Source organism: Mya arenaria, chromosome 16 (genome assembly GCF_026914265.1).
Source record: "Mya arenaria isolate MELC-2E11 chromosome 16, ASM2691426v1".
Taxonomy (NCBI): domain Eukaryota; kingdom Metazoa; phylum Mollusca; class Bivalvia; order Myida; family Myidae; genus Mya; species Mya arenaria.
The window spans coordinates 37,800,838-37,813,163 of NC_069137.1; the positions used below are offsets into that span (position 1 = coordinate 37,800,838).

General features: G+C 35.5%; 1 protein-coding gene across 1 annotated transcript in view; it reads left to right on the forward strand.

Annotated features, from left to right (window-relative positions):
- LOC128222002 (multidrug resistance-associated protein 1-like) overlaps window positions 1–7,615 on the forward strand; it is a 42,430-nt gene extending 34,815 nt beyond the window's left edge. The window contains exons 29-38 of the mRNA XM_052930725.1: window positions 463–524; window positions 1,060–1,183; window positions 1,909–2,010; window positions 2,402–2,472; window positions 2,839–2,917; window positions 4,276–4,434; window positions 5,124–5,290; window positions 6,066–6,181; window positions 6,962–7,040; window positions 7,480–7,615. Coding sequence (XP_052786685.1) covers window positions 463–524; window positions 1,060–1,183; window positions 1,909–2,010; window positions 2,402–2,472; window positions 2,839–2,917; window positions 4,276–4,434; window positions 5,124–5,290; window positions 6,066–6,181; window positions 6,962–7,040; window positions 7,480–7,591 — 1,071 coding nt within the window. The 3' untranslated portion in view covers window positions 7,592–7,615. The remainder of the gene's footprint in view (window positions 1–462; window positions 525–1,059; window positions 1,184–1,908; window positions 2,011–2,401; window positions 2,473–2,838; window positions 2,918–4,275; window positions 4,435–5,123; window positions 5,291–6,065; window positions 6,182–6,961; window positions 7,041–7,479) is intronic.
- Window positions 7,616–12,326: the final 4,711 nt, after the last annotated feature.

Below are 12,326 nucleotides of genomic sequence, written 5' to 3' on the forward strand. Positions count from 1 at the left end.
ATGGATGTTTTATATATCACCATTTTATTGCGACATCATAAGAGCATTATTTAGTGTAAAACGTGCATATATGTGTGGATTTGTACAAGCGATGTTATGTTCGGAGGAACAACTATAGAGTTATGTAGCGTTAAATGGAGTCAACCATGTGGCATTCGAGCTTTAAATAACCAGACCTTCAATTGGTAACGATTCTCACATGAAAAATGTCATGTCATTCGGTTTGTTTATAATATTTTTTAGCTCGATTGTAACGAAAGCTTATAGCTTATAAAATCACTCTCGAGTCCGTTTCCTGTGCAGAATCATTAAAGTACTTTGTCCTTTTGAGAGGCCACGAGAACGTTGTGATCCAACCTACAATCTTATATCATTTGCCATGGGATAAAAAGTGACCGCAGTAATAAAATAATGCATTCTTACCGATCTTTTTAAAATTGTTTCGTCGTGTTTTCTTTCTAGGAATCCCGTCGAAGAGTTGACGATAATACTAAATATTACTATGCAGCCAACACAGGAACTAGGTATAACTAATGCATATTCATGAACTAGGTTGATAAGGGTAGCAACAGTAACTATGAGAACTACAGGGGCGGGTCAAGTACTCAATTATTAAACAACGGGCTTGTGTATGGAACCCGACTGCAAATATGTGTAATTTTGGCTGCCTAGTGTTTCCATAACACGTTGGTATCGTTGGCAATAGTTTTGAGTACAGAAAAGAAAAAACAAAACAAAAAAAAACCCAGAATTGACCGAAAACGATTTTTCAAACAAGATTGTATGGCCGTCAAAGATGGTCAATTGACGTCCGATTTTCGTTTATCATGACAACAAAATGTCACCAGGCAACGAACAACAACGTTAAGTTTATTGGGTCTGTAGGCTCAGGTGTGGGTCAGATATAGAATCAAATCCCAAACGACGATAGCTTTATTAACATCCCATAATTGATCATTGATTGATCTAGACAGCGTAAGGTTAAACTGTGATTGACGTTCGGTTCAAGACAATTTGGGTAATGAATATTGAATAGTTTACGTTCTCTTTGTGTTTAAGATGGATGGGTTGGCGTGTTGAGTTCCTGGGCAACCTCTTATCGTTTTTGGCCGCCATATTTGCTCTGACCTTAAATGATCTCAACGGTGCGCAAGTTGGCCTCTCTATAACGTACGCTGTACAGGTTCGTATGTTTTAACACGGACGGTATCAAATGTTTCATATGATTGATTCATAAATATTAGGACTAGGAAAGAAAAGCATCAACGCCTATCTAAACAAGAAGAATGTTAAACTTTAATTGAGCCACAACACATAAATTCGCTGTTCTGTATTAACTCCAAATTTCAATGAAGGGATACTTCAGGAATCAATACTGAATATTTCATGATGATGTTTTCAAACTTAAGAAAGAGACTTGTTCACCGGCACGATTATATAGTGTACATTCTGGCGTCAAGATGAAATAACCACATTGAAAAAATACATTGTAATACTTAAATCCTATTCCAGATAGCTTTCAACGTTCGTATTGTCAGCTGGAATCTAAAATATAAATTCAGCAATAAAGTTTTAAAGTAATTGATACATAATGTAATTTGCAGTAATGTTTGATTTGCTTACAATTGATCGTATCATTTATCAGAATTGTGTCACAAGGCTCCAATTTGCGTTTTTATCTGGCTATTATCATTAATATGATTGTAGATTGCAACATGGCAATTACATTATACATTCTAATGCACGTTTATGCACGTCTTAGAATGCGTCTGAAGAAAACAACATACATTACTATGTATTAAAACAAATTAAAAACACGGACATACTTGGAAATATTCTGGACCAGAAATTATAGTTCATACTACTATTTTGCACTCTGTACATATCACATACTATTTTGGGTTCTAGTTAGTGATAACATTGAACTTTGGAGTCTTCGCGATAAGCGAGATGGAAATGAACGTCATATCCGCCGAACGCGTAACAGAGTACACGTCACTTCCGTCCGAGGTACGTCAATCTCTATATCTCTATGTATTATTATTTATCACTAATTTTGACCCAAAATAAAATGAAGTTCATGTGTCATTAATTTTTAGCAATTTTTATTTCAATAAAAAAGTAAAACAAAATAGAAATAGTTTGTAAATTAGAGTTTATTCTTGCAATAAAGCTCCAATAGAAGGTTTATTTACGATAGTTCTAAAAATCATGTTTCCGTAAAAGGGAAATAACCACCCTTGTTAACTTAATATTTTGAAACTCATTATAATATTCTTTTTACAAATCATGTGTAAGAAAACAAAACTATTTTTGTATATACAAATATAAGTTAAATAGTAAGTTTTGTAATGAAAATGCTCTGATTATACACTATCAGGGAGACACATCTTCCTTTTAGGCTGATTGGGAAGGAAGCAGTGATAACCGAGTGTCTTCTGATTGGCCAGAAAAGGGTGTCATAGATTTCAGGTGAATATTTCGAAATTGTATTTACTTCAGAAGTTCTTATACAATGATGTGTTGTGTCAGTTAGCTTCAGTTGTTTTGTTATCTACTGCATGTTGTTCGTGTTTAAACTATTAAATATAGTCGAACCCCGTTGGCTCGAAATCGCTTGGCTCGAATTCCCCGTTGGCTCGAATTCCTCGTTGGCTCGAAATAAATATAAAGGACCTATTTCTTTAAACTGAAGGTAATTGTTTCCGCTTGGCTCGAATTTTCCGAGGCTCGAGGTATTTCGCCGGTCCATGCGAGTTCGAGTAAACGGTAATAAAGTAAGTAAGTAAGTAAGTAACTATTTACTAAACTTATTAGTAATTAATTGCTTCATTTCAGAAACTACTCAACTCGGTACCGGGAAGGGTTAGATCTTGTCTTGAAAGGACTGTCATGTCACATATATGGCGGAGAAAAGGTAGTGAGCAATTAATGAATCGCGAATACTTTACTTAAAGTGACATTCTTATTCAAAATCAATACATACACATAAATAAACAAACATCAGTTTTGACGCATAAACCTTTAACTACTTACTAAATAATGCATATATGGAAAAAAATAATTACTGATAACAGAATAGTAACCATGTATTTAATAGCAGAAAACGCAAACAAATATTAAATGATTGCTGAATGTTCAAAGATTTGCTGTGGTCTTCTATAGTCTCAGAAGGTAAGTTAAACTAGGTATCCTTAATATTAAGAACCATTGTTTCGACATTTGTTCATCCTTTTTTGAATGTTAAAACGATATTATTAATTGTGGTAAATCTTCTTTAGGAAAAAGAGTGCATCTTTAAGGTATCCTATTTACAAATAAGCAAGACTTTGACTATATCGTTACAGTTGAAGCCTTGTGACCAACTGTAGATTTGGTATCATTTGAAAGTGTATTGCTTACCCATAATTTATTACATGAATAGGTTATGGCAGGATTATTCTTGTTTCTTATGAGATGAATATTTATATGAAAAAAAAAACAAGCTCAATAGCCAAAAGTTCAAACATAAACTCCGTTCAATGGCCGGGGGTAATCGCCAAAGACATAGAACCAAAAAACAAAACATCACAAACAAGAAACATGGACCATGGATGAAATCGGAAGTGAAATGACAGATTTTTTTCATCGATAGTATATGTGCATATTCTTCCTCTATACAAACCCTTTCAAATTACCCCGAAATGATATGGAGTCATTTGGCATCAACATTTAACAAGATTGTTTTTCAAATGCGTTAATACATAATTCTACTGAAGTATGTCACTTAAACACATAGGAATCTTAACAGTAAAATCATGTATACATTGATTTTCATACTAAATTGTTTCTTTTAAATATTTTCATATTTCATATGGCTTTTTTTCTAAATATTACTGAATATCAACCAAAACAAGCAGTACCAACTCAGTGGTTAACAGAGAAATTCCTGCGAATATTTGCGAGTGCTGCGCATGCGTACCGGATGTTACAGGAATGCAGACTTATTGGAACATTTTGGTTATGCGTATGATTATTTTTCTTGTTGGAATATTTGAATTACTATAGGGAAATGAGAGATTCCAATTTTATTTAAATTCTAATTTATTCATTTCCCACAGCTTCTCAACTTTCTGAACTCCTGTAACATCAAATTCGCGTTAAAGCAATTTTCCAAATCGTCTACATTAAAGGCAGAATATGTACATTTTTAAGTTTGCAAGTTGCCATTAAGTGTACCCTTTTTTTAAAGCTGTAATATAATATATGTTAAATAGTCCCTTTAAACATAAACAGGTCGGGATAGTCGGTCGAACTGGAGCTGGAAAATCTTCTTTGGCCTTAAGTCTGTTCCGGTTGATTGAGGGTGCTGGAGGCAGTATCGTTATTGATGGTATCAATATTGCTGATCTTGGTCTGCACCAATTAAGAGGGAAACTTACTATTTTACCACAGGTAAATTTGTGTTACATTTATATTATTAATAAGATATTGCCATAAATTGAGTTGGTTGAATCGGTTTTGGGTTAATGTAGGTAGAAGTGAGCTGTATAGTTATCACTGAATTTGGTATATCCCAGGTAAGAAGGATGCTTACGATTTTTACACAAAATAGAATCTTCAACACGCAAATTATATGAATATAAGTGATGGAATCAATTAAGGTTGTTCCGTTTGATAGCAGGAAATGCGGCGATTAAACCGTTATTGACGCGGTTCATATTGTTGACATCATCTTTCATCAGCTTAAGGGGAAGTTTGAAATTTTGCCACAATGATTTTAGTATTCAAAAACTCTATGAAGTTAATTGAATACGGTCAGTAACAGAATCAGAGGACCGCGGCAAGTATCGTTATTGATAATATCACTATAGCCGATTTATGACTGCGCCAACTCGAAAGAATGCTACATACAGTCGAACCCCGTTGGCTCGAACTCCCAGGGACCGGCGAAAATACTATCTAGCGTCGGAAAATTCGAGCCAAGCAGGATTGTTTACCTTCAGTATAAAAAATCGATCCTCTAAGTCAAGTTCGAGCCAACGAGGAATTCGAGCAAAGCGAGCTCGAGCCAACGGGTTTCGAATATACTTTCACAAAGTTGATTAACATTCATACGATTTGCAAATTTCCATATTTTTCAGGACCCTGTTCTATTTTCGGGGTCGTTGCGTGTTAATTTAGACCCATTTTCACACTATGACGACAATGCCATCTGGCAAGCAATAGATAGAGCTCATCTCAAGGAATTCGTTGCTGCAACTGGAGAAGGTTTGAACTATGATGTTGGGGAAGGAGGACAAAATTTAAGGTAAGAGAGTGAGCGATTTAATAGAACAGTTTTGATTCCTTTGGCTCTGTATCTTAATAATAGTAAGATGACATGGGGATAATTCTTAATAATTAAGAATGGGCGGAGTGAGCGCAGCGAACGATTCCATTATAATCATTAATAATTCACTTCATATCATCTAACTGACTTAGAATACAATACACCCCATTGGCTGATTCATTGTCAACGCAAACTCTGACGCAGGGAGTGTGTATCAGATGATTGGCCGTAGGCGGACCTTTAAACACGTGCGAAAGTTGAAATTCTTAATGATTAACTCTACTATTTAATGTTTGCCCCTCTGTAATACCATTGGCTGACAATGTAGCTTGTATTCCAAAGCCGGATACTACCTTTTTCTTGAGAAATTGTTATCCAGTTTTGCCTTTTATAGAGTATCTGTTTTATAGAACAAACTCATACGTTTTTATGTGCCTTGTATCCGGAGTGTGCTGAGTAATATAACGCGTGTGTTAGTCATGAGAATGCAATAAAAATTCCCTTGAAAGAAACTGGAATGGGTTTCTTCTCATAAGCGTATTTAGTAAACTAGTTATATACGCATACAACGGTAGTAATAGATATGCGGACATTTTAACTATATAGTTATAAGGTGCTTAGTAATCTAAGATGATAATTTGAGAAAAATAAACTTGGTTAAGAAAAGGTGAGCAACCGACCCGAATGGGTTAGAGCAAAAGGCGTTCTACTGCCATCCAGCCCCATATTCGAACTGATGTAATTTTTGTTACAGCGTGGGACAACGACAACTAGTTTGCTTGGCCAGAACTCTGCTTCACAAGACACGTGTTCTTATTTTGGACGAAGCAACTGCCGCTGTTGACATGGAAACTGATCAATTAATACAAGGTAGTAATTTAAACGATATAATCTTTTTTACGATGAACTTAAAAATAAACAATGTAATGACCGTTTATTAATACACTGAACAGAACCTATATTTAGCAGACACACTTATCCTTGTCATTCTTTAAACGTTATTGTCACTAAGGCCCAAAAAATATATTTGGTTCGTGTTACCCGACCCTATCTACGAAAAAGGCGCCGACCCTACCGTTTTTATAGTCAGTTTGAAAAAAAATGAAAAACTAAAAAAATCAGATCAAAAAATTGTTTTAATTGCTTTTCAATATGCAGTTTAAAACCTTAAATGCTTATACAGAAGATAACTTTAACACCATTCTCCAATGATGATAATTCTTGACATTCTTATATATAGCCTAATAACAAAAAGCCTACCTACCCTACCTATTTTTGAAAAGGATGTAACCCTAACCAAACAAATATTTTTTTAGGCCTAATATTAAATATATTCAAGTCAATGAAATTTGCTTGAATTTTAGTAACGAATTTAGAAATAAATGATTCTCTACAGATTCTCTGGGTTACATCCTCTTATAAAGTAGCAGTATTTCTTCTTATATTAATATGATACATGTTGTTTTTGATTTTCCATAATTCTTGCCTGAAATTAAAGTTAAATGTTCTGAACCGGTGGATTGCAAATCTGGAGTCTGAGAGTTGTTTTATATTTACCTCCCTTTGGATGTCCTTTTTCATGTTTATTCGAATATACAATAAATGTTTAAAACCGACCCTTTACACGAGTATTATTCATGTGTAATTCAGATACAATACGCCAACACTTCACGGAATGCACAATTTTGACAGTGGCCCATAGACTTAACACAATCATGGACTACGACAGGTAACTCTTATTTGTGCCTTTAACAATGCAACATTTTTTACATTGTTTTCGTGTTCTTTTCTTTTAAATAACAACATTTACCTATCGTATTAACATCTTATTGTTCACTGTGAATTTACCGACCAAAAATGTAAAAATACATAATTTATATTAACATATTCCAGCTACAGTACAGTATCTCCTCATGGTTCATATTGGCCAATTAAACCTAATTTCCATAATGACGCTACAGTACACGAGATCTCCTCATGATTCATATTGTCCAATTAAATATACAGTTTAATTCCATACTATTCTTTTAATCTGTTCTCGGACCAATCTTGTAAAATAACAGTTTTACTAGTAATGACCCGTTTTGTAAATCGCTGGTCTTTGCATGTATTATTTTTATTTTTTATTTGATAAGCAAAAATTTACATTGTTTTCTGGTTTATTATAGAGTGATGGTAATGGATGCAGGGGCAATCAGTGAGTTTGACGCTCCCCAGAAACTGTTGACTGCTACCAACAGTGTTTTTTATGGAATGGCTAAGGACGCTGGTTTGGTGTGACAGAAAAAAACAAATGAAAGCATGAAATTCAACCAATGAGGCATATTGTTTCAATGGATACACTAATAAATTAGAAAACTAATTTCTACTTTTTATGATTTCTTATTTAGCTTTACTTTACCTTTCATTTTGAAATCAGAATTTAAAGCATACATTAAATACCTAACGCTTTGGCGAAGCGTCAGATACATGTACATATTCGGGAAGGCATTATGCCGATCAGAATATTTATCTTTGTGTGAGATTTGCACACTTTAGAATCAAAATTATTTTTAAATAAGTATTTTTTCCTTTATATTGCAATATTTTTAATGCAATTTGCAAGTAATATATATTATGAAATCGCGAATCAGAAACAAAAAAAACAACATGTGGATTTCACATTTTTAAAAAACACGTATGCAAACATGTCATATCAGGATATACAATATGACATATTATAAAAACTTGATTGGCTCCTAAGTTGTTGTTTTTGTTTTTATAATCAAAGTTAATGGTTGAGCCCGATTACCGTATTCAGAATGAAATGAAAAATAAATTTACCAAAAAAAAAAAAAACATTCAAAATTGATCCTGATCATTATTTGCAAAATATTATAAGTATCTTCCATGGCCGAGAGTGTTAAGATAGGTTTATCCCGACCCGAGCATAGGTAAACCTCGTTTCCACAAAACACGCTGCGCAATGGTTGGGATGAACCTATCTTACACGAGCGGCTATGGTATATGCTTTTTCTCCCACCTCAGTTAAACAAAATTAAGTAAAAATGTATTTTTTGCTGGAACTCTTAGTAGTGAAAAGAAATGGTATGGATATGTGATATTTCGTGGTTGTCATGGATATGCGCACAGTGATTCAGATTATGTTAATAGTCAAATCGGTCTTTAAATAGTTCTGAGGAAAGTGAAGCATTATTTCTTGAAAGGTGCGTGAACACTTTTTTATGGTAACATTTGAAGCAAGAAATAATAAATTATTATTCTAAATATTGCCATAAGACAATGTTTCTATGATGCTACAGACGACAGTCTTCAACAAGGGAGGTAATTACAATGTGATGACCATTATAAAGGAGTTCCATACGGGTACTTGTTATATCTTCGCCCGTGGAAAAGTTAAGAATTTCTAGCATGGTTTAATTTTTTTAATCCTTGTCTGAGGTGGGAGAAAATACCATTATAAAATATTCATTTTTGTAGTACATTACAGTTTATCAAACTTTTCTTTAAGCAACTAAGTTTTATGAAGTTATTTTGTCTATTTAAGCTTATGTTTTCAAAAAGAAAATCGCGCAAACCTCGAGCTTTAAAATACTTTAGATACGTTGTGTAAATCTGACATTTTTATGTTGTTTTACAGGTGGCCTTTAGATTGTTAGGCGTGAAATATATATCCAAAGACAGCTTAGATAGGCGTTTATTTAACGAAATATGTACATCTTTGCAAATTGAGGAAAATACTTCCATTTCCATGCAATGGACATATACCATGATTCAGTAACTTTTTATTAGGAACAAAGTGAATATCGCTTGAATGTATCCTTTTGGATAAAGTATACATTTTGTCGCTGTTATAAAACGCTGACATGCGGAAGTACACGACAAAAGCCAAGAGTAGTGATAATTGCGTCTTGGTTATACTATTAAAAAGACTCTCTCACTTTTTCACTGTGTGTATACCACGTGATAAATTACTATAAATACACATAAATGCTACGTCGGAAGCCAATAGTAGATATGATACTAAGTCACTCTTGTTGGCACGATGTTCCGCGTCAGTGTTGACTTGTGTTGTGGAGGAAACCGAAATACCCGGTGAAAATCAATTTGGCGACCACTAACTAACTCACACGTGCCCAGGCCGGGAATCGAACCTGGGTCGCCTAGGTGGGAAGCGAGTGCACAAACAACTCCGCTCACCGGACAACTCCTGTTATTGTTTTTTTTTTAAATATAAAGGTATTGATCCAAACAATGAAAAAGGTATATAAGATATAATCCAGTTATTATATTATAGGATAAGTGAGATACCTTACCTGAGAAAATGAATTAAGTAAGGAAATTGTGTCAGATGTTTTATTACTACCGACCCAAGTGTCCGTTAAATAAAACACAACTTTTTATCATTTAATGAGATCCTTCGCGTTCTTCCGCATGTCAAAATATCGTGGCAACCTAATAGAACGTTGCATGTATGAGAGATTTACTATATGCTTAATAAACTGAACCGTTTACATAGGATGTCATTGTCACTAAGAAACCAATTTGTTCTACCCGATGTGAACAATTAGTGGAGATAACTTCGGCTCGTTACTAATGCATGTCTCTGCTGCTTCCGCGTTAAGATTATTAAATCTTTAACTTACGAGGAGTGGTCAACAATACCGTTGGTTGTTTAATAAACCCAGCTTTTGATATCATGTATACTTATAGAAATGTTTAGTTCGATGCATCAAATGAAAAATTGATATCCTGAATTATATCACAAATAACGTTTTCAGCATTAAATAACATCAGTATATAAAGTTATGTATATAACTACTGCCGAAAATTTTCGGCATGAGATAAGACATTGGAAGTGGCAATATTCAATAACCAACTTTAATCTAACTTGAACGTAAGAGTAGAATCCGGCACTCATAAACGGCAGTCTTCCACCGCAACCATAAACGGCACTCATAAGCTGCAGTCTTCCACCGCAACCATAAACGGCACTCATAAACGGCAGTCTTCCACCGCAACCATGAACGGCACTCATAAGCTGCACAGATTTAAATGTCTGGTGATAATTTTACATGTCGGCTTTAAAGCATGGGAGTATACATTGTCTACGCAAAATATGATGCAGAGCGTATGTATCGGACATACAACATCAGTGAAAATTGAACTTTTAGGTTCATGAGTAGCTTTAACAATCTGCCAAAATCAAGTCCCTTTAGTGTTATGTTTTCCTTTGATATGACATTCAGTGTGATCATACCCCTTTGGCAATTGTGCAGTCATATAACCTTATTATTTTATTCTTTCAAATAAAACTTTATGTGATATTAAGACTTTGTTAATAGTGAAGTTTTATAACCGTATACTTCTAAAATAGGCCAAAACAACAATGGTGTGGTTATGATTACATCTTGTCCATAAACAAGTTTCTGTTAAAGCCGATCAAATTCTAGCACACATTTAAATAACACATAGGTTCAAAATCGGAGACTTTACTTTGTTTATCGAAGAGGTGGTACAACTTATTGTACCGAGTGGCGTTTTTTCCCGCACTAGTTTAGCACCTGTGTAGAGTCGTAAGCGGCTGTCAAAGGTTTCCACCGCAACCATAAACGGCACTCATAAGCTGCAGTCTTCCACCGCAACCATAAACGGCACTCATAAACGGCAGTCTTCCACCGCAACCATGAACGGCACTCATAAGCTGCACAGATTTAAATGTCTGGTGATAATTTTACATGTCGGCTTTAAAGCAACTGTGCACCATATACGGTACTCATCCGCGGTACTCGGTTTATCTTTGTCACTCATTAACGGCACTCATTTACAGTTTTCTTCTACGGTACTCATCCGCGATACTCGCTTTAAACTCGTCACTCATTAGCGTCGCTCATTTACAGTTTTCTTCTACGGTACTCAACCGCGATACTCGATTTAACCTCGTCACTCATTAGCGGCACTCATGTACAGTTTTCTTCTACGGTACTCAACCGCGATACTCGCTTTAACCTCGTCACTCATTAGCGTCACTCATTTACAGTTTTTTCTACGGATCTCAACCGCGATACTCTCTTTAACCTCGTCACTCACTAGCGTCACTCAGTTACAGTTTCCTTCTACGGTACTCACCCGCGATACTCGCTTTAACCTCGTCACTCATTAGCGGCACTCATTCACAGTTTTCTTCTACGCTACTTACCCGCGATACTCGCTTTAACCTATTAACTCATTAACGGCAATTATTTACAGTTTTCTTTTGCAGTACTCACCCGCGATACACGTTTTAACCTCGCCACTCATTAACGGCACTCATTTACAGTTTTTTCTACGGAACTCACCCGCGATACTCTTTTTAACCTCGTCACTCATTAGCGTCACTCATTTACAGCTTCCTTCTACGGTACTCACCCGCGATACTCGCTTTATCCTCGTCACTCATTAGCGGTACTCATTCACAGTTTTCTTCTACGCTACTCACCCGCGATACTCGCTTTAACCTTTTAACTCATTAACGGCAATTATTTACAGTTTTCTTTTGCAGTACTCACCCGCGAAACTCGCTTTAACCTCGTCACTTATTAACGGCACTCATTTACAGTTTTCTTCTACGGTACTCAACCGCGATACTCGCTTTAACCTCGTCACTTATTAACGGCATTCATTTACAGTTTTTTTCTACGCTACTCACTGCGATACTCGCTTTAACCTCGTCACTCATTTGCTGCACTCATTTATAGTTTTCTTCTACGGTACTCACCCGCGATACTCGCTTTAACCTCGTCACTTATGAACGGCACTCATGCACAGTTTTCTTCTACGGTACTCACCCGCGATACTCGCTCGCATCTCGTCACTCATTAACGGCACTAATTTACAGTTTTCTTCTACGGCACTAATCCGCGAAACTCGCTCTGACCTCGTCACTCATTAGCGGCACTCATTCAGAGTTTTCTTCTACGGTACTCACCCGCGATACACGCTTTGACCTCGTCACTCATTAGCGGCACTCATTAAC